Source organism: Mizuhopecten yessoensis, unplaced genomic scaffold, assembly GCF_002113885.1.
Source record: "Mizuhopecten yessoensis strain PY_sf001 unplaced genomic scaffold, ASM211388v2 scaffold10883, whole genome shotgun sequence".
Lineage (NCBI taxonomy): Eukaryota > Metazoa > Mollusca > Bivalvia > Pectinida > Pectinidae > Mizuhopecten > Mizuhopecten yessoensis.
In genome coordinates, this window is record NW_018408769.1 from 291,793 (window position 1) to 317,188 (window position 25,396).

Below are 25,396 nucleotides of genomic sequence, written 5' to 3' on the forward strand. Positions count from 1 at the left end.
TTTTGAGATATGAGTATTTATTAGAACGAAAACAGTTGAAAATATTGCCATTTTTATTTCATAGTGGTTCATTCCGGCCACCACTTTCACTTTCAATATTAAATAATGGTACGCATAACTTAAATCATTGTGATGGGTATAAAATTAACTTTCCTAGACTGGTATCCGAATGAAAATCCATGATATATTATAGGAGATACAGCCTAATATATACAATAAATCAACAAAAAACTCTCCACGCCTGAGTGCATTTCGGGTTTTGTACTCGCCCATCAAAAGTTAAGTTACTTAGACACAATATTTTGTGACGGTTCAGCTATGTATTTGAATATGAACTAGTGTGTTAAGGATAATATTAGACATTTCGTGAGTTCAGGATAATATTGAGTTTTATACAATGAACTAAATAACATAATTCACGTAAAAAAGTACCTCTTTGAAAAAAAATTCATTCATATGGGAACGTTCCAGAGTTAACTAGATGTTGTTTAGTATCACCAAATATATGTGTCAATCTAGGTCATCTCAGCGCTTTTTATCAAAGAGTTTTATTGACAAACGTGTTACTCACCACGAACCTTATGGTGGACACTGTAAGCAAATGGAGACGAACATGGACGTGATGAATACAGGCTTTGTTTTAGTGATATTATATCTGGGATGTTTCCTTTCTTCAGGTATATCGTCAAAGATGATCCGACAGCTATTTTCAGGCACCGGCTAGAAATAATAACGCACAAACACTGGCCGATACATCCTAAATCAGCAGTGCACATATTAGCTGCGATAACGTAGCTTTCTGACGACGAGAGATTTTTTTATATACGGGACAGAGGAGGCCGGGTATTAATATTAGTACTACTATAACATGAGAGTCCGCTGGTCGGCCTTTTTTTTCTATCGGATATGATTTTGCCGACTGCGACGCGGCGCCTGACAAAAGTTTTTCGCCGTGTAAAACCTCTAACATTGTTGGAGTATGCACATCCCGTCACTGGCATCAGCATCAATCTAGCTGCGATAACGTAGCTTTCTGACGACGAGAGATTTTTTTTTACATATTGCGTCGTCAGTGGAGGCCGGGTATTAATATTAGTACTAGCTTCAATCCAAAACCCACTTTCAGTATCCCAAATAAACCAGTAGTCGCTAGCAATAGGGTCCAGAGACTATTGCATCATGTAAAACCCTATTGCATGTGTCTTACATGCAATAAAATTGATTTGAAATGAAATAACCTGTCTTGCTAAAAAAAAAAAAATGAAGTAAAGTCAAGTAAATTTTATTCAAAAGTCGTTATATGTTAAACATGGCAAGACAAGCAACAACCGACTAGGCCTATATATTTCAGATGAATAACATTTGGCATAGATAATATGATAAAAACAATTTAAAACAGTCAAAAGGTAGTTAAATTGCCAGAGACCTTTCCACGGTTGAGGGTGATCCAGTACCATTGATAAATATAACTGCTGAGTACAGGAACAGTCATCTCTTCATACTAAGTGACCCTCTTGTGAAAGAAGAAGACAAGACAAAGTTAGTAGTAAACACTAAAATGGAGTATAAACAGTTATGATTGGTGATCTTATCTGTCCAAAAACCCAAGTGAAAATGCAAGATTTGATATTAATTCAAAATTTTCAGTTTTTATGGAAAAGTCATGTTGAATATTATGCATGGTTTAAATGACACTTGAAGTTTGTCTGTTTTATATTCAGATGGAGAAGTTGTCAATATGAAAATTGTTGAGGAGCCCTCAAATTATGGGTAAGTGAACATGAAACCATACTATTAGGCTGGATAAGAAATTACACCATATATATAATTATGTTATATTAATTCAATTGACATACTGCTTTTCTTAACCAATCATTTAAACAAGTTCAGGCACATCTAATAGCTATCATCTAATTCCAAAGGAAATTATTTAGTACATACATACCTATGTGTAGTTGAAGTTTGAGCCTTCACTGATGTTACTTTCAGATCATCTACTTTACCTAATGCTATGGGGGAAGACATCAGTATTTATCGACAATGTACACTTTAAATTGAGTTTGTTGTTCAAATTGTTTTTTTCATTTTAGTTTCAACAATTACAATGTTGGAGTAAACAATGATGAACAAAAGTTGAAGATGCGTGTAAAACCATCTAATTTCTCCGGCCCTCCACACTTGAGGAACTTTGAACACAAATGCTTTGAAAAACTGATAATAGGGTATGTATTCTGTCTATCTTGATGTGTGTAAAGGTTGAAGTGTATGTTTAACATAGCATTATAAATGTATCGTTGTTATCAATGTTTATTTTTCCTGAAATGTTAAAAATTGTATGCTTTATTTATAGATAAATATTCTACCATGTCAGTGATGAAATGACACTTTTCAAAAAACATGTAATATTGGATAATCTGCCACAATGTAGATGGAGCCAGTTTTCAGGCCTTTTTTTGAAAGCTTTGATAATTTATAAAGAAGGTCCAATTCATTTAAATTCATTTTGTTTTTAGAAGGAGCAGATTTTTGTATTTCCATATTGTTTAATAGAATCTATCGCTACTGGTTGTGTAAGATAGAGAAATCTCAACCCGAGGACTAAGATTTTTTGCCCAGAACGAGGCTTACACAACCAGTAGCGATTGATTATTTTTCTCACATATCTAACAGTATTTTAATGTTAAATAAAGGTAAACATGGACCCAAAACACATACAGGCAATTTGTTGATGGATTGTTGACGTGACGTCATTGTATTGTTGAAGTGACGTCATGCCATTGTTATGAATAGGGGAATCCCCCCGTCTCAACCCTAGGGCGGAGACAGATAAATCTAGCACCGGCAAAACGGGAGATAAATCTGTCAGGTGTGGGAGAATAAAACATCTTACCTTTTTAGAAGTTTGACAAATCAAATACATTTATTAATTTTCAAGAAGGAATGCATGTACTATTGATATTCTGAGTGATTGTCTGCTTGCTAGAACTTAATTTTTAATGTTTTGAATTTAATAATATACAGAAAAGAAATATTTGTATACCTTAATTTTGTACTTTCTCTTATATTTTCAGTTACAAGTATGAATTTTGTCCGTTTTCGAATGTGACACAACATGAGCAGTCATACAGATGGAATCCATTCCATGGAGTGTTAGGGTAGGTTTGTGTAGGAGGAGATGTGATTTATTGTAAAATCTGATGTGAATTATTGTAATAATAACGTTTAGGGTAGAGCCAACACTGTGGTTTCTTCATTGGTGAAATAACCTTGTTCTTTTGTAATACTGTTGTTGCTGATTCAAAATTGTGCCTGCAGACTGTTCAGAACAAAATTAAAGTGCTTTCCCTGCATTTTTTAAGCAATATTTTGCAATTTTCTAATGTTGTTTTTATTTCTAACGTCCATTGTTGCTGGTTGTAGAGTATGGCAGGAATGGGAAATAAAGGACAATAAGTTTGTTGCCATGGTTATGAGGGAAGGAGAGAGATGTGGAGACATTTCCAGAACTACAAAGGTACCTGATACTGTATATATAAGACAGAGAAACAGAGAGGAACACATATAAAATAATAATCGTGTTACAACCGTTTCAGATGTTTCACCAAACTTGAACTGTTGAACAGTTAAGTAGTCAAAGTTCATAAAGTATTGGTGTGGTTGGACATTTGATTTCATTTTTGTGAATGTCTAAAGGTACAGATCTGTGTATGTTATGTCACACACTATCTTGTCATATTAATTACAGTCTGCACAAGCATTGTAATGATTTGAACTTTGATCCCTTACGGTAACCTTGACCTTAAAATAAGGAAACAGACCTGTATGTAATAAATGACACCACATGTCCTGATTTTCTTATTGATAAAGAATGAAATGATATGGTTCAGTAGATACAGTCCACACTAGCATTGCTGGGATTTGTTATGTTGCTGAACCATTCATGGTACCTTCATAATGTTTTCTGATCATACCCGACACATTTACCTCCAGTTATACTGGAGTGATAGTTCTTTGATGGCTTCATTTATATCTCATTCAATACAAATTACAAAACTTATTTACGAAATAGTATGTTTGGCTCCTATAGGGCACATCCCAGGCCTTTGGGTAAATTTTTTGGTTGTATTACACTGAACACTGGTACAGCAACCACTCAATCTATGTCCTTGATCCAGATACTTATTATACACCATATGTTTGTCTTTAATTGTTAATTTACTATTTTAGAAAGATATCAAGGTGTCAATAATATTTACATATGTGATACTTTTCCTCTGTAACAGGTTGTATTTGAGTGTGCAGAGAGTAACGAGATAATCAATGTGACAGAGTACAGTAAGTGTAATTATAAGCTGGTCTTCTCCACACCATTGGTATGTGCAGAACATTCCATGTTAGTGTACCCACACCTGTCACCCCAACTACGCCTGGGATGGGATCTCCTACAGGGCCAGTACCAACGTGAAGAAATCACTCAAAAGGTCAGGATTTAAATACTAGAAAGTCAAGATGAAATAAGTTATTATCATGATCAATTATGATTTCATAAAATAAGTTTAATTCTTTTTCAATATTTACTGTCTTCATTTTTTTAATATGCTGCTAGTAAGTGGGATGTGGCCAATACCCCTCCAGGTTGAACAGGTCCCCACTTCGAGGCGTAGGAAAATTCCAGCATTTTAACTTTACCGTTTTGCTTCAATGAAAATGTAATGAGTTAATAATTAATAAGATATACAGGATATATGTACCAGAATACAGTACATGTGTACTGATGCATGTTAATAGTTACGTAACAGCCTTGACATAGACCAGCAACAAACTACATAGATGTGGCACTACTGTTATAACTACTACATTTGTCTTGACAAACTGAATGGTGTGCAATAACCTACCATGATAAGTTCTAAATAATGCTTTATAAACATACCTATTTCAAGAGCCCATAGTTACAGTGTCACAATAGTTTTAACACCTGGATAACATATATATTCACTAGTTGTGTGGTCAACCTAAATCAACCTCAGCAGGGTTTAAACTGTACTTGATGAAAACAAGTCTTGTACAGGAGTTTTACAACTTCCTCACCAGTAAGATCAAGAAATATTTATAACAGTTCAAATCTTCATTCAAATAATTGAATAATTGAAATCAAATTTTTATTCTAGATAGATGATTGACGACTACTTTTATAAGCGTATTATAAGATATTGATGACTTTGTATTTTTAGGGCTACGACAAGCATTTAAAGAAAATATTCATAAAGGCTGGATATTGTATGTCAGAAAATGTCCAACAAGTCATTGCCAAAACCGCAGCAGAACAAGAGAAACGGCAGGAGAAAGAGGAGAAGGGTGACTTTGATACACTTTATCAGTGTAAGGAGGTGAGATACTGCTTCACGGATTTATCTGAAATTGAAGTGGAGGGATATCAGCTCAAATTTTGTCTCCAAAATATATCTTTCATCTGAAATTTCATTGTTGCACATAAATATAAAGTAATGCAATATGAAATTTACATATTAGTGTAATTTTGAATTTCAGGAATATCAAAAACTGAAGAAAGAAGTTGATGGTTTGAGAGCACTATTGGCTTTGAAAAGTAAGTTTGTGAATACTGTATTCAAATAATTTTAAATTTAAGCATGTACAAAAATACTAGAGCAAATCCATGATACCTTACAAGAATGCCAACACCACATTGTGACTTTAAACTTTAGTAGTGGATATTTTCATTAACATTTTTGTCTACGGTCCGAGATATTTTCATTGTAAAATAACCATTGAAGTGACTCTGCATTTGTACAGTAAATAGTTAATCCTTTATTCTGTAGTGGCTTGTAATCTATTATTAATACAAAGGTACTACACAATTGACGTTTTGATTGGCTTGTAAAGTGTACCATACTTCAGTAGTTTGATTTCTAACAACTTGTTTAAATGATGAAGTCACTGACCTTACCCTCTCTTTAACAGATGATGAAGTACCAGTCCCACACCCAGTAGAAGCACACGGCAATGGTACAAATGTGTGACCCAATGGAAGCAACTTATATTAAAACATTATTTACCGCCCTGACCCTATCAGGGGAGATTATCACACTATAATATGTTGGATGTTTATATAGAGTGTATGCATTATCACTTGCACTGCTGAGTGATTTGGAAATGTGTTTAAAAGGCCGTGTAGAATGAACAGAGAGGATGTAAGGATGTCAGATCAAAAATTGAGAACATATCGGACAAAATATGCGTTTTTGAAAGTGTGACATTTCTCATGTTCTGGTATTTTCTAAAATTAAAATCGAAGTCTTTCATATGTGTTGTCGACCATCCCAGATAAGGTTTTAAACGTCTGGTATTTATCATGTTATTTAAGTTTTTTGTGTTATACTGTTCGTTTAATGCTATTACGCTTGTGGGAAATATTTGGTGTTACAATTTCTGTGTTATTATGCTGTGTAAAAGTGTCCAACATTCCAATCATCCAGCTGATAAGAGTAATACTTTGTTACTAGTAACTGTAAACCTTGCTTATGTGTTATTTATGCTACATCAAAATGTAATACTTTTATTACAGGGATACCTTGTTACTGTGTACAGTCTGTTACTGTAATGCATTGTTACACTATATCAACAATTTGTGACTAATACTTTTTACTGTAGTACATTGCTACATTGCTTATGGTAATTTTTTACTGTATTACATTAGTACAATGATACTTTGTAACTGTAACAGATTGTTATATTAAAAGTAGCAGTGATTCATGATTACTGTGTCACAATGTGTCCTACAGTTTTTAATGCTCATTATATCTCATTTCATTCAAAGAATCACGAATGAGAAAAAAGAAATTTATTCCTGATTACAAATTTATATAGTTTCATTCAGCCATTTTAAAGTGAAGTTTTTACTTTGATGATAGAATTATCATTAAAATATGGTTAATCATATTATAAGTTTATTCTTCAAGAAATCCAACAATACACAAAACCTTACTTATTTATTACTTGTTTTGCCCGGCATGCATGCTTGCAACATTGTTAATTGTATGGCTGAATTAAAAATAACTAATTATAAACATGAACATGTCATACATTTAATATTGATAAAAGTTATCAAGTGCAATGGTATGTAACACCAATTAATGGTTTTAAACACTCAATATTTAATAAATTTTGAACTGTTTTTATTGCTTTTTTTTTTAAGTTGTGCTGGTGGAAGATTTTTTATAGTAAAATTGAGGAGGAATTAGCATGCAAGTTAAGTAGTTAGCTACTACATATGTATAGACTAAATATAACACAAGTTACTTGGGCTTTTTCAGTCTTTAAAAAGTTCTATGACACTTAAATCCTAACACACTGAATATGGTGTTTTTTTAACTTAATTATATTTAAAAGAAAAATCATTATGGTGGCAAAGATGAGTTTGACTTTCAGATTTTTTATTCTATTAAAAGAAAATACGAGCAATAACACTGCTGTATATCTGACAGATCTAGTGGTATAATTACCAAACTTAAGTTTGTGACAGTTATGCAACTTGGTCTGCAACTGCAGTAAACACACATGGGACTACAAAGTACCGCGGGGCGGAACAATATACGCCCGTCGAATGCCATATAGTGTTATATACTTTCTTACATTGAAATAAGATCTGCATCATTCTAAGAGTGGTTAGCCCACATGCTATAAAAAATGAAGGAGAAAATCTCCGGACAAAAAAAACAAATACTCAGGGACGTAACCAGGCGTACGCACGGGCTTCCACGTAATTTTTTCAAGTATACTTTTAACAAGGATCACATCGTAGAACTGTATGTGATAAACTTTAACAACTCATATAATCCTGGGCCCTCAGTGAATTCATAATCTCATTGATATTGTTTCTTTTATTGACTATTTAACGAAAATGTTCCTAATTGTTCATATGGAACTAATTATAATGCATTTGATAAAAAATACTACAAGCCAAATGTGAAAATGATAAGTATTTTATGTCTCAAACTGCACCAGAATGGGTTCCAGATTCAAAAAAAATCTTGGGGGTGGGGGGGTTAACCCCCAACCCCCTACTCGCGCTTCGTATGCTTCCACATACTCATAGTCCTGGTTACGTCCCTGATACTGAAATGAACTTTTGCAAAAATCGGCGAATCAAAATTCTTTTAAGGTAGACACAACTTCATATCATGATTATAATGTATACCAAGTTTCAAAGAGATCTGTTGAAAAATTTAGGAGGAGATTGCCGGACAAACAAAAGTTTACGCCGGACGGATGGACAGCCCCATACCATAATACTTCCGTCAAATTAGACAAGCGTATAAAGACAGAACTATGTTAAGTATTTAATACTGATTTATTGTTTATAGTTTACTCAATAACAATATGTCATCTGCATTACATGCACTCACACTTTGTAGCACTTTTCAGGTGAGTTTCATTAACAAAGTTCTTCAAATGGACATTCTGCATTTATTTAAAGCAATTTTAAAGATCCTGATCAGTCCATGAAAAACAATTTAGGAACAGTTTTTTCCTTCCTACAGTAGTCACACTGTTAATATCAAAGCACTATTGATGTCTTCAGAAGTCTTCAATCAGTAACCAAAACATCACATCTGATACAGGATACATTCTCACGTTATTGCTCCCGAGTTCCATTCAGATATAGGACTATCTATGTACTCTGTGTCCATGCTTTAAATGTTCAACTTAAAGAAGGATCCAGTCCTCAGACAAAGGCAATATGCATCAGAATTTAACTTATTGATGATAAGTATGGTTCCTAGACTGAGGGACTATACATCAGCAAGCTTACTTATTGGCAGTATGCCAACTCATTGGCAGTAAGCTTGGTCCCTAAACTTGGGGTCCATAATCCGATTTTTATACCTTGCTGGAGATTAGTGTTATCTCTAAACTGAGAGGCAACTTATAAATGTCCAGCTCTCTGGTGATGAACATGGTCCCCAGACTGAGGATTCATAAATTGGAGATCTATCTTGTTGGTGCTGAACGTCATCTCCTGTCGGACTGAACATGAGTTGTCTGTTTTGCTGGCAGTGAGTCTCCGTACATCAGCCATCTAACTTGCTAGCGATTAGCGTGGTCTCCAGGTTCAGAGTCTGTAACGCCTCTGTGATGTAGGTACTGGTCTCTATAGAGGTAGTGGTACCCACCAGGAAGGCCTTTTGGAGCAGCACATCTGCATGGTCTGTAGGGAGACATGTACATTATAAATTATCGTTATCTTATAAAGTCTTGGGTGATACTTTATACATACTGGTAGCTACAAGCAACATTTCAGCTGATCTATCTACGAATTGATCATCAACATAATTTCCTTTAATTTTCAATTCCATAACTTTTGTAATTAGTATATTAGAGTGAATCCTCACATGTAATTAATAAGAAAGTTAAATATGATGGCGGTGGCATTTAAATATGTCAACGTTAATTGCCAGAATACAACACTTAATCTATGACTGGAGTACAATCCATCATGTAAAAAAAAACAAAAAAAATCAAAAAAAATCCAGTGAAAAACTTACAATAAGCTGATCATGAATATGAAGTGTACAAGTAAATGCATTAAAAAAAATCATACATTTCTCCCAGTTAAAATTGCATACCAGTATGTGAAATAAAAAGTAGACATTTCTCTGGGGAATACCATTTACCTCTAGAAGGTTTCCTGTATGTATATTTTTAATATTCTGGGACTATGTCTTGCTGTGCCTTTGTATAGCTTCACCATTTTAAACTATCATTGAACTCAATGAAAACATACAGTAGGCAGACTAGAAGTATGTCCCTGAATGTTAATGCATGCTTTGAGTTGTTTTCATTTCTTCTGAAGATTAATTCATGAATAAGAGTAAGACCTACCATGTTAAATGAAAATATATCAAAGTAAAAATGTTTATGAATGCTCTTTTTACATGTTTATATGAAAAACTTTAAAAACAGTATAATAACAAGTTTTAAAATGATTAAATGAACTTAAGAAAGAACCTGGACAGTGTAAATTTAGGAAAACATACTGATTTGAGCACTCTCAAATTTTAGAGCATTATCAAATTTTAACGCATACATTAATGAAATGGCTCATCCATCATATATATGCAATAGGAACCAATAAACAGAAATTTCAATTAGCTCAATCATAATTAAAAAATGCGCTTTAAAAAAAAAATACCACTTAATAATATATATGTAAGCTAACAATATGTCTTCTGTTGTTTTAGGTAAACTTGATTTGACATTTGATATGACTTCAGTATAATCAATAGACTGACAGGATACAATAAAGTTCTCTGTAGCTATCACATGTTCTATTGGACCTAGAAGGAAAGGGTTGGAGTTTAAATTATTATAATTTATATAAGAATAGTTATGAGTTGAGCGACTGAGAATTTAGAATCTATCATGCCTCACATATTACAGACAAGACAATGTAGACTTGAAATTTGACCCACCTTGACATAGAACGCAGAACTCCGGCAGGTTTTTCAGAGCACTGGTAATGATGTCAGAATTGTCACTGTCCAGACACTGGAGAAAACTGCCAAGGAACTGTACGGCTGACCTGTACACAGGACAAAGAGTCGAAAATTCAGTCAAATACGGGAACAGTAATGAGATATCTAGATCTGTGACTAATATAAACTACTACCCATCAAACCTACATTGCCTTTTTTATTTGACTTTTATTTTGTAGAATTACTCAATTTTCATCGTTTGCTATAGCATCATCATTACTGTAACATTTTGGATTGTTGCAAGATTTCAGATCTCGCCAAACTTTGACTTGATTTATATGAAACTGTTGATACAGTACCAGTTATACTACTGCCTAATAAAACAATTCACTACATTGACGTCCTAATAAACTTTAGTATCAACCTACTTTCTTTTTCACTTGTCCTATCCACTTGGCTTTCTGGCGATTAATTGAGTAATATCAAAACAAAATTTCTTAAGTGGTAATTTTTAACTCGGCTCAAAGAGATGTTAAGTAGGACAGCAAAAAAAATACATGCCATAATAATGCAGATTTCTCCTATCTGCAACAACACAAATTCTACGCAACAATTGTCTACTAAAAGTTTATAAAAGAAATTTCCCTATGGACAGGTACATTGTTATGGGAAATGTTCCATAATGGGCTACATCCTGCATATAATACTATGGGAGATAACTCAAGCAAATCCTCTCGGAGATGAGCAACCCTTGAACTTATGCAGCAGCAGACAATCTTAAAAGATTTTGGTAGTCACAGAGATAGGAGATATTTGTTTTATTTGCTTTTATTACCATCACAATTCTAAATACTCAAGAAAAACTGTAAATTAGATATCACATTTTACTTCATTCTGTTTGATATTCATGGAGTAATGGCTATCAAGTCCATGAGACAGTATAGTAAAACAGTATTGCACTACCTCAGCCTTCAAATTATTGACTATTATCTCACCTTGGCACCTGGCGGACGTATCGCATGATCAGCGAGTAGCATGTGTTCCTGATCTTATCATTTAGATCCAACAGCAGCTTTTTCAGGTCTCCCTGTAACCAGTGTTTAATATATAGTAAAACTTATATGCAACAAAAGTGTACTGCATACAGCAAACTTTACAAAGAAAGTATCAACTTCTTCTTATTTTCTATAACACTATATACATAAATGCAAACCCCTTATTTATATCCCTTGGGCTGCATTACACAAGTGATTTACCAGTATCCTTATTTATATCCCTTGGGCCGCATTACACAAGTGATTTACCAGTATCCTTATTTATATCCCTTGGGCCGCATTACACAAGTGATTTACCAGTATCCTTATTCATATCCCTTGGGCCGCATTACACAAGTGATTTACCAGTATCCTTATTCATATCCCTTGGGCTGCATTACACAAGTGATTTACCAGTATCCTTATTTATACCCCTTGGGCCGCATTACACAAGTGATTTACCAGTATCCTTATTTATATCCCTTGGGCCGCATTACACAAGTGATTTACCAGTATCATTATTTCTAAAATCTCCCATTTGGACAACCCATTATAAACAAGGCAAAATATTGTGAGCAATCTGTTGTCCTCAACATCACAACATACATTGTGATAGAAATAAAATAAATGGTCATAACTCTGTATAGAGTAGGGCATGATACCAGATTTCAGTAGGTGACATTCCACAGCCCCAAAGGGTACTTAGTGATGCATGGTGAACAAATGGCCATAACTCTGTATATAGTAGGGCATGATACCAGATTTCAGTAGGTGACATTCCACAGTCCCAAAGGGTACTGAGTGATGCATGGTGAACAAAGGGCCATAACTCTGTATAAAGTAGGGCATGATACCAGATTTCAGTAGGTGACATTCCACAGTCCCAAAGGGTACTTAGTGATGCATGGTACACAAAGGGCCATAACTCTGTATATAGTAGGGCATGATACCAGATTTCAGTAGGTGACATTCCACAGTCCCAAAGGGTACTTAGTGATGCATGGTGAACAAAGGGCCATAACTCAGGGCACTGAAAGTTAACAATGAGATCCTCAAATACTAATCTGCTGCATTCAGAAAAAAGCAGCAAAAGCCTCATTCCACATGAAAATAAGTAAATTACATATACAGTTCAATGGTTTGAATTCACCAAAACTGATAAGACTGTTGATGTTACTTCATACCAGGAAGTGTTCCAAGATATCCACTTTTCTCTTTGAAGTCTCATCCAGGTCTTGCAATACGTCCAGAATATCTGAAAGATTTAAAGATTAAAAAAATATTTTCCTTAATGTCTATTTTTGACATTTGTGGAGCTTGACATAAACTTTTTCAAAAGAGAACTATTACAACTTAGTTTTCTTTCTGAATAAGTTACATCAATTTGTTTTGAAATAAAATTATGCCTTGAAATTGTAGAAAAACCTGGTTGTGATATATTCCCGCAAAATAAATTGTTCCAAAAGAAAGTCGGCGTTTATTTACTATAATCATGTAAAAAACAGTGATGTTACTTGTGCAAGAAAATAAAGAAAATAATCCCAAACTGCATAGCTGATCTTTAACATGAACCAATAAAAATATTTTAAAGTGTACAACAGGAAGTACAGTTGTGGGACCGCACAACGCACCAAAAATAGCGTGCGCACACCGTGCATACATCGTTCACACACCGTCCGTACATCGTCCACACATGGTGCGCACAACAAATTTGCGATTTAGCAATCGTACGCCCCGTTGTGCGCTTCTCTCCGCACAACTGTGCTATTTGGTATCATTTGTAGATCAAAATTACGGAATGACAAAAATACGGAAGGCTTGTATGCGATAATGTACACTGTGTATATATCTGTAATTTCTCATCACAATAATCTAGATTATGCAATTTCACAATGCGTGTTACACAGTATTACAGCGACCGTTAGACTGTCAAGAATGGGTTTGGCTCCAAAGTAACAGAACAGGTAAATAACAATTTGATGAGTGTCCAGAGTTTTACCTGACCAGTGCCTGACACACAGAGTTGATATGCGATACTGTTTGACCGTAATGAATATTATTTGTTATTTGCATTCATTTGCCTATAGCTCCCCTTCACCTGGATTTTCACACCCCCGGCCTTACCCGACGAGTTACGTAAGTGCCCCAGGCGGTGAGAAAACTATGGTCCAGGTACAAGTACAAAGTGGTTATGTTTACCTGTATACGGGATTGTGTTGTAATTTTACATGTGTCGATTAAGTTTGTTTAAAAACACAGAAAATACAATTTCTAAATATAAGAATGTATAGACAGAAAGATAAGTTTATAGATTTTGCTAGAATATAGAAACATACGTAAACATCAAGTTTATAAGTTTAAACATGAAACCGTATATACTGTTGAGGCATTCCTCAATTTACACCAACCACGATTGTTATCGCACAACGTCCGTCCATCGTGTGCACATATGTGCGCAAGCAATGATCGTCCAGCTTTTTATCGTTCGCCCATCGTGCACACACCGTTCACACACCGTGCACACATCGTGCGCACACCGCACATCGTGTAACGTTGTGCGATCCCACAACTGTAATAACCAAAGGTAACCTAAACCAAGATAACTGCAGTATTTCAATATTTTCATTGTATTTTTCAATTATTGAGTTGTCCAATGCCTGCTGTGCAATCACGATGGTGACCTACTTGAGGAGTCTGTGGCATTCTGCAGTCTTTGTAGGTAAGGGGCAATCTGTCCCACTGTCCAGGGTGAGGTCGGGCGTGCCAGCCCCAGGGTCATATCACCCTGGTGGGGAGAGTCACTCTCTGTCTGTCTGGGTAGGGTAAGTCCTGCCAGCAGTGACTTCAGGGCGGGCATGTCTGGGTAGACCGAAGCAAGGTTACTGAAAAAAAATCAACCTTTTTCATGACACAGTTCACAGAGTCAAACATACCTGCCAGTAAAGGAGTGTTTCTGGGTACCCTTTAAAGAAAGATGTTATCTACATAATACTACCAAACATTTCCTGTAATTATACTACAATGTACCTTATAATTGTATTCAATATTGAACAAACCCATTGGTAATCTTACCTGAACACCCCCACATGTGGTTGTAGGACATTGATAGAATGTTGAGGCTCACACATCATGTAGTTTTGCAGGTACCTGATGAATTTGGCCACAATGGGAGCAAGGACCCTCTCCATACCATGACGCTGAAACAAACATGATTCGTACAATGTAGGCCAGGTGTCACACAGCAATATAGTCAATAGAATGAATTTTCATGTGACAATATAATATTACAGTGTTACAAAGCAGTTAGCACAGGTTTTTAGTTTTCCAGTCAAAGTAAGTTAAATACAGAATATTACTGTTTCATTGTCCTCGAGAGAGAGATCTTATCTTGACCTTGAATTAGATACGAGAGGAAGGTCCTGGTAGTAATCTTGACCCCGAGAGGAAGGTCCTGAAGGTGACAAAGTTACGACTCATACACAAAAACTATAATTATTTCTGTATGTAAGTGATATGGAACCCTCCAGGTGAGACAAATGTACATTAACTCTCAGTGTGAGTGACATTGACCTTGGGGTGAGATGATGAAAGTTGTGTGTTGCATGGTGATCACCAACTAGTGACTACTATGACATACTTTATACAAGACGGCACGTAACGTCCTCAACATACAAAGTACATGTAATGACTTGGCACCATTTGGACCACGTTAACAAATAAATAAGAAGAAATTTTGTATTGAAATGAATACCAGCTGTCTACCAATTAAGGCCCATACTGAAATTAAATTTCCTCAGTGCAAATACCGGCTCCAATTGTTCTAAACATAAAGACTTCCTCTGACTGACCTGACCTGACCTGTAAAAGTGACAAGTGAGACTTAAAAATTAGACTGTACTGAACTGTAAGAGTGACAAGTAAAAATCCAGGATGTAACATTGACAGTACTGACCTGTAACAGTGACAAGTAGGACTCCAGAATATCACTGTGACTGGCTGTGTATTCCCGTCTGAACACCAGCGGCTGCATGGCCTCCATCAGTCCCAGGATATGTGTAAACAGCTGTAGGTAGTTATGATGACGTAGTTGTCCTATCTTAAACTGTGTCTTACCCTTCAGTAGGGCATTCATCATAGGCAACTGGCTGTCAAAACAATCACACTTATCAATTAAAGCTACATGTACTATAACTCATATAATAGTTACTGTTTTCTTTAGGTCTAATTGCTGTACAATAAATATGCTTATTACAAGTGAAATTCAGTGGTACATTTATATATAAAAAGCAAACAACTTGATGGGAAACATTTTCCAATTCACTACTTTTTTTTTAATACATCTTTTTACATCAGTAAACAGTCATATTAAATAAATTTTACAACAAAATCTATATGGTTGAGCTGTTGTACTGCTGTTACTGAACTGAAGTGAGGTTATCATTTGAAAGAGAATTGTACCGTAACATCAGTAAGGGGTGCTGTGAGGCCAGTTTCCGGCAAGCAATATTGGCGTCATGCATGCGATCCTCATTCCTGCGACCATGGCCAGCATGTCCCAAGCTTGTCAGCAGACGGAACGAAATCAGGTCAACCTGGTAAGCAAACAATTATGTAATATGGAATTTGCCTTGTTTGCTTTTAATGAAAAGACCTATTTTTATGAAGTTATTAAACCTCATGTTATCGGTTCAAATTAATTTGTAATGAAGTGAATTTTCAGAACATTAATTGCATTATGTATTTCCGACAGTGATGTTACCCATCATCAAATCTAGATTTGTATATACAGGAAATTGATGCAATATTTACAGCAATTGCAAACTTAAAACTATACCTCAGATCAAAAATATCAAAAGTAGTATACAATCCCCCCCCATAAGCAATCAGTATAACATTACATGACAGAGGGTTTGTTGTCTTATTAAACAAGATTAAGGAATACTTTGAATACTGTCCTTATAGTCTTTGATCTACTGTGAGCAAATTGACTCTTATATTCCCTTGTCATGAACAACCTGTGTATGTGTTGTACAGTAGCCCCCGGGAGGAAGATCAATTAAACATTGCCTGAACACCTGGAAATGGGCACCTTTTATTCCTACTTAACCTTACCTGAATGGGTGTATATGATTTCTGCTAACCTTACCTGAATGAGCTTATATTATTTCTGCTAACCTTACCTGAATGAGCTTATACTATTTCTGCTAACCTTACCTGAATGAGCTTATATTATTTCTGCTTATCTTACCTGAATGGCTTTATATTGTTTCTGCTAACCTTACCTGAATGGCTTTTTATTATTTCTGCTAACCTTACCTGAATGGATGTTTCCTGAGATAGACATTTGTCAGAAAGAGAGGCAGTGATATCCGGTAGCCACGACACCAGACGAGGACACTGGGCATACAACTCCACTAGCACTTTCTGATTCACAGCCTTGTTTCTACAAAATTATACATCAATCAATAATGCTACTTAAGTACTGACACATTAAAATATCAATGAAAATTCAAGATCAAAAAAGAAATTCTTGAACCAATCTTATTTTAACTGCCTTTACTCTAACCTGTTGTCAGTCAAAGCTTCCTGAGCTTGCTGTGCCACAAACTTGATGTTGCTCTCCTCATTATTTGTACAGGTGACCATCAACTCGACCCTGCTGGACAGTGGTACTCCCTTGTGGTCCCCGTCAGTGTGGACAGACTCACTGACCACTGCTTCCTCCACTATATAGTTCAGGATTGTCTCCAACTGACTCTGACTCAAGCTGAGAACATTCTCCACTGGCTGGTTCTGTAAGTATTGATACATATCTGTTTAACTATAGGCAGAACATCACAAGACACATGTCTCCCAAAGTTAACTTGAGAGATCATATCATAAGACAAACATTTGCTGTATCTGTTGACAAAACTTCACAAGACACATGTCTGCTGTAATTGGTGACAAACTATCACAAGTTTTGTGTCTCCTGTAATTGTGGACAAAACCTGGCTGGAGGTACAGCACAAACCTCACACAATATATATATCATAGACAATATAATTTGTCAAAAGCAACTAAAAAAAGTATATAATATTTTCCTTTTATATGAAAACTAAAACCTAGGGTGCATTAGCCACTTCTATACAAACTCATAGAAAAAGTTTACCTTGGAGATCTTTTGCTCACGACCTTGCCATATTTTAGGGATTTGCAAACATGCCCACAGGAAGTCTAGCACAGTGGTTGGACAAAATCTGGAACACAAAAACAATATATTTGAACTACACTGCTTCAATTTAACACAATAGAACAGTTTAAGTAGGGTGGGAAGCAAAATAACAGTATGATGCAGTACTCTGCAATTCATCCACAAACATGTTCTGTCAAAACAGTATCAGTCAAGACATTTTGATATAATAACAAGTGTACAGTTTTAAATGTGCTTTGTCAACAATCAGCTTATGAGGTATGTCACCATATGCAATAATGCAGTCTTTCAGTAGATTATATGGCTATGTCTTCAATACTGATCAATACATAGAAACCTCTCCTTTAACAGTCTTTTTTTATAAAGAAGCAACGGCATTACAGAAGCTGATATCAATATCACTTTACAATCAACTACATTTACATCTGTAACACAGTATCATGACCTACTTCTGAACTACATAATTATCTAGTTTGTTGATCTTGTCAAATGTTATTCTCTGACCCAAGCTGTACCTGTTTGGTGGAGATTTCTGTAGCAGTGTGTTGATAGACCTGTGGAGAGCAGACCAGCTGCTCTGGTGAGTGAGGAGGGCAAGGAGATAGGCCTGGTTACTATAGGTGTGGTCTAGCTGGGCAGTATCAGATGAAGTAGGACTGTTGTCTGTAGGGTTTTCACCAGAGGCTTTACTTCCTTTCTGGCGTCTGTGTTGGGAAAACATGAGCTGGTGCTGGAGGTCCGGTGCACGGGCCACCAACTCAGGGTCCAGCAGCTCCAGCCAGTCCAACAGCAGGGTGTGCAGGGAGGTCTCCACTTCTGATCTGAAGGTAGTGGAGCTTCTATATTAAACATTTAATACAAGCTTGTCCTTCGTACATTATAATTAGAACTGAAATTTATGACTATACTAATCCCTTTTACTACTTGAATGCTTTGTCAAACTTCTATATATTGTAGCTTAAAGAAGCTTTACTCAATTCCAATATACTGGAAAACACCTCGTTTATCTTTGTCCTTTTTGCCCTTAACATGATGGCAAATTAAATAAAAGAATCAACACTGTGCTATTCATAATTATATATAGTACTGTACACTGCCAAGTATATGTGTGTGAATCCAACAGTAGAATCATTCACATTTTTATTTTTGTTTTAAAAGGGCGGACAAACAATTGCAAGAAGGAAGGGTTACCTATCTCCATTGTCTGTCTGTATCATCGTCTGACACACACTGCTGACCACCTCACTGGGCAGCTGGCTGGCCATTGCTGACCGCATACAGTTTGTCAGTCGAGACTCAAGGTGACCTTCATCAACTGCTAACCTCTTCTTTGCCAAATCTGAGTTATAGAAAAAGTCACATTTTAGCTTTATAATCAGATTGTGGTCTACTATTTAAATTAGTCTGAGACAGGGTACAGGGTCGACTTGTTTCGGCTTAATATCAAGTCTGAAACAGGATGTGGTGTTGACTTAATGTGACCTAATTTTAAGTCTGATACAGCGTGTGGAGTTGACTTTTTGAGACTTGCCATTGAAACTAGGACAGGGTGTGGGACACACTTGAAAACCCCTACTACTGAGTAATTGACTTGATGTGACCTATTAGTACGTTGGGAAAAGGTATGTTATTGACTGAAAATGTAACCTACCATTGAGGTTCAGACAGGGTGTAGATTTTGTCCCTGGGCTGGAGTGAAGAAGGAAGTGTTTTATAATGGACATAGCAGGTGATGTGACTGTCTGATCTGCAGCACTGAGGCCCAGCATCAGCTGTTGGAGGGAGTCTTTGCGTCCACACTGTAATACCACAAATACAGTATATACATCTCACTAGTAAATCTCTATAGTATGCTCTTCAAAACACTAGACTTAGTTACTGTGTAACTGGGTATTTTAACATACAATTTTTAACAAGCATGTTTATAGAAGAACTTTTCAGAAGTTTTAAAAGTAATAAGAAATACACTTAATAGTGGTTTTTGGTATCAATGTACAGTCATCAACCCCAATTTTATCTTTGCTGTTGAACAGTGGGGTTTTTCGTGTCAGACATGTAAATGATTGAAGTACTTTTGGCATACTAATTTACAAAATACTATATGTCTACCTTGCTGGCCACCAGAGACTTCAGCAATGGACATGCCTTCACATGTCTACAAAACCTCTCCCGAAATGTAGTGTCATTTCTTGTCTTCTACAAAAAACAAAAAATAAAAATAAGTGTACAGTTTGTGAGAAACCAGATATCATCATGTGTTTTTTGTTACAGTTATTTACTTGTTAGCTATCAATTACACAAAAAACACCAGATAGTCATTCAGTTTATGAAGTGAATGTATGCTATTAATCTGTTGACAAAAGATAACTAATTGACTAACCTCATACAAAATGTCAATGACAAGCTGTGATATTTCAGGTTTCCTTGAAGTTATACCCTGAAAAGAAAGGAGATCATATCAAACTGACAAAGTAATCAAAATACAACACCAATGTGAAAATCAAAAGCATTGTCCGCAGAATGAACACGAAGCTATATGTTTCATATCCTTTCTGTTTTTATAATACTTCTAACAAGAGACAGCTATATCTCCCTTAACATAAAATACTGCATTGAAAAAGGTTCAATCAGAACAGTATATGTCACTAAAACCACTGGAACTAGATACAGTATTTCTGTCAGTCTTCAGGATGTTGAACTTTGACCCAAACACACGAATGTTTGTATGGCTTAATGAACTTGTAAATAATCCTTTTATATTTAATGTGATATGGATAAAGTGTATTGCAATTCTTTGCTTCCACAGTACAATTCAGTATGTATCACGGTAAATCTGATCAATGTTAGCTTTCAGTATGTATCACACTAAATCTGATCAATTTTAGCTTTTACAACGGTTTCATTTGAAAGTTGGCAAGTACATGCTGTGACACTGCCATGTTTTGAATGACATGGGGGGGAAATAAGTTGTCACAACCACTCACTGTGACGAGATTGTGGAACTGATGATCTGTGTCTGGGTCTCTCTTGCCATCCATGGAAAACACCTACAACACAAACAGAAGACTCAATTATTCAAAGACATTAGTTATTTTAGTCCAACTGCAATTGAAGCTAGTTTAGTTGAAATTAATCCACACCAATTAATTACCAGAACTGTAAGTCAGTGTACGACATATAGGACCTTTTTAAGTGACAGCCTATGAGGTTATAGCCATGCGACTACAATTTATTATATTTACTCGTATATTATTGATGTTTTTAATGCTATACGCGTAGTTGATATTATAAGAATTAAGTGCAGACATGAAAATGCTATTCAAACTAATTTTTTTGCTTAATCCATTTTTTTCAAATACTTGTTACAAAAAATTATTTTAATATCAACACTTATAGAAATTACATTTTGTTTCATATAAACCGAATAAAAATTCCTGTCAGTCAAAAAGCAATATGCTGCCTTATAACAAGTTATAAGCACTGAATTTTCAAACCATAAATCAGTCCACTCAGACTTGATCAATCAGAAAGTAACTTACAAGATATATCTATTACAAGGAAAGAGTGCAAATTATAAAGAAATTATTTGCAACCATCTTCCAAAGAGAAATAAACATCCCATTATCATATTCCTTGTCAATGAGTTTGACCACATAACTCACAGTAATTCCTAAATTGACTTTGTCTAACCTAAATAACCAACAGCTTTATCAGGACACGTGCAAACTGGTACACTTTTCATTGTACATTTCAAGTTACAAATGTTACAGAACCTCTTTCAATGTACTGACAACTGCTAAGTTTTTAAGTACATTATACACAGACCAACAGCAATAAACAACAAATCTGATGTCCACTACTCACTGACTGACCACCAAATCCTACTGCTGGTACTTACCTGTACTAACAAGCTGATGATCTCTGCCTTGTGGGGCACCTTTTTCTGTTCTGCAGCACGAGGCATCCACACACTCTCATCTTTGGACTCTACAGACTTCATTTCAGCATCATCAACCTCTGTCAAAGGATTAATGGACAAAAACATTTAAGCCAGTATTCAAAGTGAAGATACGCGAGAAATATGAAAATTTAAACATAATCAAGCTTCATAAAACCATGATAGATTTCCGGTTGTGATTCCTTCGTAAGACTTTTAAATATTGTAACTGATATACCATGCTTCTTTTCTTCTTTAATATTCCTTCATTAGATATGACCCATTGCATACTGATGGTTAGTGTGTACCCGGATGGTTAGAGAAGAGACTGTGAAGACGTTGTAATGGTGGGTAAAATTCACCTTTAACAGGAGCTTGGGCTGTGAGCAGCTTGCGGAATGTGTTGCCCCCCTGGGCACCCCTCATGTGCTGTATGTCTATGAGTTGGGCCATGTATGTCTTGTCCTCCACTGCCTGCTCCAATATGCTGGAATCCATGACAACAAGGCCATCTAAACACCGAAGAAGGCGTCCCATACTGGCCACTGGGATACCAAACGACTGGACAAACAGCAGTAGCTGGTTTGCCTCAATGTCCTGGAGGGCTGTACAACACGGGATAAGAGAGGGTCAACACACAACAGATAGTTGTAGACAATTCTTCAACTATACAACATCTTTAGCCCTGTGATCTAATATTACTACCAAGTTCTTTTGTAGTGTTATCAATTACATGTTAGTGCATTTCTGTACACTATCAATATCATGCCTGCAAACTACACAACAGGATGAAACAATATTGCCTGGAGACTTCAAATACAGTAACTAAATATTAAACATTATGCTTTATGATCTATTTGAACATTGACAGAGATTAATTGATTCAGAAGGAGAAGATCAGAAGCAGTTACAGAAAAGTGCCAGTGAAAGTTGAAATGTAAATCCTCTATATTTATTCTTAGCTCTGTATCTTTTTTTCTTTTGATTATCAATAAAACTTTCATCATCTTTGACATGGGAAAGCAAACAATTGTTTAAGTACAAGAATATTATTCAAACCTTACCTGTATCTACAAGTCTAGTCACATGAGACCTGATCATACGTAGTTTCAACCAGTCAGGTAGCAACAGAGCTTCCTCTGATGTGTCTAGCAGGAACGCGGAGGGTGGTTGTCCTTCTGCTGGGAACCAGGTATCCAGTAAATCCTGGTACTCTGTTTCCCCTTAAAAAAGCATACTTGAGTGTAGAGGTAGTAAGAAAATAAATTCACACTTCAACACTAATGCTTTTATATACAGTCTTGAGAACAGCAGTCATTTCCAATTTTTGCAGAACACAGCATGTCGAAATAATGATTTTGTTTAAATTGTAGGGTCTGGATTGTTTAATCAATTGCAAAATCAACAAAATATATATTACTCAAATACAAAAGATAGATATCTGATATTTATGTTTACTTATTTGCAAAATTCATTTTTGGTTAAATTAAAAAAATAAAATAATGTCCAGTAGTGAGGATCTATAAGATGTTCCCGTTCACTAAACAGTTTCCCTGTACTCACCTCCTTTGGGTGGCCCATACGTCAGCAGTATAATCATGGCATGTACCACAAGGACGTGCATCGTAGCAGAGTCACCTCCCTTCCACTGGAGAAGAATCTGGTCCTGAGTGTTGGACTGAAGCAATCAAACAAGTCTTCTTTCAAAAATCTTGTGATTTTCTGTTTGTTAATTTAGATACGAAAAAATGTCTAAAAACATATCTTAGAAAATTAAGTTAGTATACAGATTTATGATCTTGATCTAGACCTATTGACCTCTAACATTACTAAGGTGTAAGCTTTTGTGTCATTCTCCTTAGCCAGGAGGAGTAGTTATGTTGTCCTTCCCCGTGATTAAATTTCCTTGTCAAGGATTTTGCCCTGGAGAGATAGTATGTACAAGTTTTTGATCTTGACCCAAATGACCCCTGACCTTACCCATGAATAAGCTTCCTTGTCTGGCTCCTTGGCCTTGCGAAGGTAGTTGGTGTACAGGTCTATAAGTGCCTTTAGTGTGACATGAGAGAGTTCGTTGCTGGGCTGGTTCTCTAGTGGTAGGATGTGATTGATAACTGTGGTACGCTCCACAATTAGCTGCGCCATGTCCTACAAACACAAAACAAAATCTGTTTTAATCTGAAGAAATAATTTGTATTCAGTTTTAAGTGGAAATAGAAGAAAATATAATCCCAATATAACAGGGGGGGTTAAAAACTTTCTGAACAACTACAAAGAGACACTCAATAATCAATACAAGTTTAAGAGTGATGAAGATGCAGAGGATTCCCATTTCATTCAATATTAGGAAACAAGCTTCAGCGAGATTCAATGTCAGGTGAAAAAGGAAGGAGGTTGAGACTCTGGTTTTTAATATGACTATGCAAAATAACACACTTTGTTACAAAATTTAGTAAAAACAAAACCTCAAAAGAAAAACTTCATCTTTTACTGCCAATTCAAAACATCGTCTTGATATTGTTACTTTTGACATCACAATATTACACTTTACAAATAAAATATATATATGTAATAGTTTTATTACACAAATTACACCCAGAACATCTGATATATATCTTGGTCAGCTTGAATCTGTATATTCATATCCTATATATCAACAACTTGATAAATGTTGCATGTCATTAGAAAAAATATAAGTAAGTGGAGCTTGATTAATATCACCTTGCTGTTACAGAGAACATAATTTACATGTAGCCACATACCAAAGCAAGGTCATCAAGTTCATGCAGACTCTGGTCCAGGGCTTGCTGGGACAGGAAGATGATACAGGCACTAATGAGGCCAGGCTCGGTCTCTATCTGGCAGGCCTTACAACACAGAAATTAACAAACTTTATACCCAACAACATAAGTGGACGCTGCCTGTTTGAGACATGTGATAAGGTTATGTCTCCTGATATTAATGTGATAGTTTGAAACAAATAAATGTGTGTGGTATTAAGATTTTTGCACTTCTTCAACACAACTGATGACAATGTTGGACTGTATACTTGTTAACATTCTCTACCTGTCTGAGGGCAGAGCAGATCTGTGGCCTGATCTGGGGGAAGATTGCCAGTGTGGGTAGGTGTTCTAGCAGCCAGCTGTGGCCCATCCCACTCTCTGTCTCCATGCCTTCCTCCTCAGGAGTATCTTTACACGATATTAACATGGACAGCCCCTGCACAAACACACCAAACACAATCTTGAACTGCTGAGCATCTTGCTGAAGCTTGATCATTTATTGATTATTAAGTTACTGTGAAATATGCAATGGTCTAGAGAATTGGCCTCCATAAGTTGGCATTGGCATCAGTCACCATTATACACAGGCATAACGTCTTAAACAAGTAAACTCACCTGTATAACTAGATATGATCAACTTGTAAGATATGTCTTTATATAACATACCTGTGTGAACCTGTGGGACTATGCGTCGATATAACTTACCCGTGTAACCAGGTATAACATATCTTGTGTGACCAGGTGTTTGTATAACCTACTTGAATAGCCAGGTGTCGGTTGGAGGCCTGTGTGGACGAGAGCCGCCGGAGAAAGTAATCTAGGACTTGGGACACAGATATTGGGTCAGGAGGGTCGGCATGAATGATGGACCGGAGGTAGCTGACCAGTTCTGCACGCTTCTTCACTTTCTATACAAGAGTAATAGAAGTTGATGATCAGTATACTTTACTTGTTCA

General features: G+C 35.9%; 2 protein-coding genes across 2 annotated transcripts in view; one reads left to right on the forward strand and one right to left on the reverse strand.

Annotated features, from left to right (window-relative positions):
• The first annotated feature begins 551 nt into the window (after positions 1–551).
• Positions 552–7,206, forward strand: LOC110463264 (N-acetylglucosamine-1-phosphotransferase subunit gamma-like). The gene is made up of 9 exons (XM_021517712.1): positions 552–677; positions 1,722–1,770; positions 2,091–2,222; positions 3,072–3,155; positions 3,421–3,514; positions 4,284–4,481; positions 5,232–5,387; positions 5,548–5,605; positions 5,980–7,206. Exons 1-9 carry the CDS (start codon positions 602–604, stop codon positions 6,036–6,038), a joined length of 906 nt encoding a protein of 301 aa, XP_021373387.1. The 5' UTR covers positions 552–601; the 3' UTR covers positions 6,039–7,206.
• Positions 7,207–8,360: 1,154 nt separating this feature from the next.
• Positions 8,361–25,396, reverse strand: part of LOC110463255 (integrator complex subunit 1-like) — a 30,812-nt gene continuing 13,776 nt past the window's right edge. The window contains exons 22-46 of the mRNA XM_021517692.1: positions 25,199–25,348; positions 24,724–24,876; positions 24,420–24,524; positions 23,638–23,805; positions 23,221–23,335; positions 22,722–22,880; positions 22,020–22,262; positions 21,619–21,737; positions 20,705–20,767; positions 20,101–20,157; positions 19,830–19,916; positions 19,372–19,519; positions 18,912–19,059; positions 18,236–18,541; positions 17,679–17,766; positions 17,094–17,320; positions 16,844–16,970; positions 15,986–16,119; positions 15,480–15,672; positions 14,600–14,724; positions 14,213–14,409; positions 12,712–12,782; positions 11,489–11,580; positions 10,491–10,600; positions 8,361–9,226 (exon numbers count right to left, since the gene is read on the reverse strand). Of these exons, the coding sequence (XP_021373367.1) occupies positions 9,090–9,226; positions 10,491–10,600; positions 11,489–11,580; positions 12,712–12,782; positions 14,213–14,409; positions 14,600–14,724; positions 15,480–15,672; positions 15,986–16,119; positions 16,844–16,970; positions 17,094–17,320; positions 17,679–17,766; positions 18,236–18,541; positions 18,912–19,059; positions 19,372–19,519; positions 19,830–19,916; positions 20,101–20,157; positions 20,705–20,767; positions 21,619–21,737; positions 22,020–22,262; positions 22,722–22,880; positions 23,221–23,335; positions 23,638–23,805; positions 24,420–24,524; positions 24,724–24,876; positions 25,199–25,348 (3,522 nt within the window). The 3' untranslated portion in view covers positions 8,361–9,089. The remainder of the gene's footprint in view (positions 9,227–10,490; positions 10,601–11,488; positions 11,581–12,711; positions 12,783–14,212; positions 14,410–14,599; positions 14,725–15,479; positions 15,673–15,985; positions 16,120–16,843; positions 16,971–17,093; positions 17,321–17,678; positions 17,767–18,235; positions 18,542–18,911; positions 19,060–19,371; positions 19,520–19,829; positions 19,917–20,100; positions 20,158–20,704; positions 20,768–21,618; positions 21,738–22,019; positions 22,263–22,721; positions 22,881–23,220; positions 23,336–23,637; positions 23,806–24,419; positions 24,525–24,723; positions 24,877–25,198; positions 25,349–25,396) is intronic.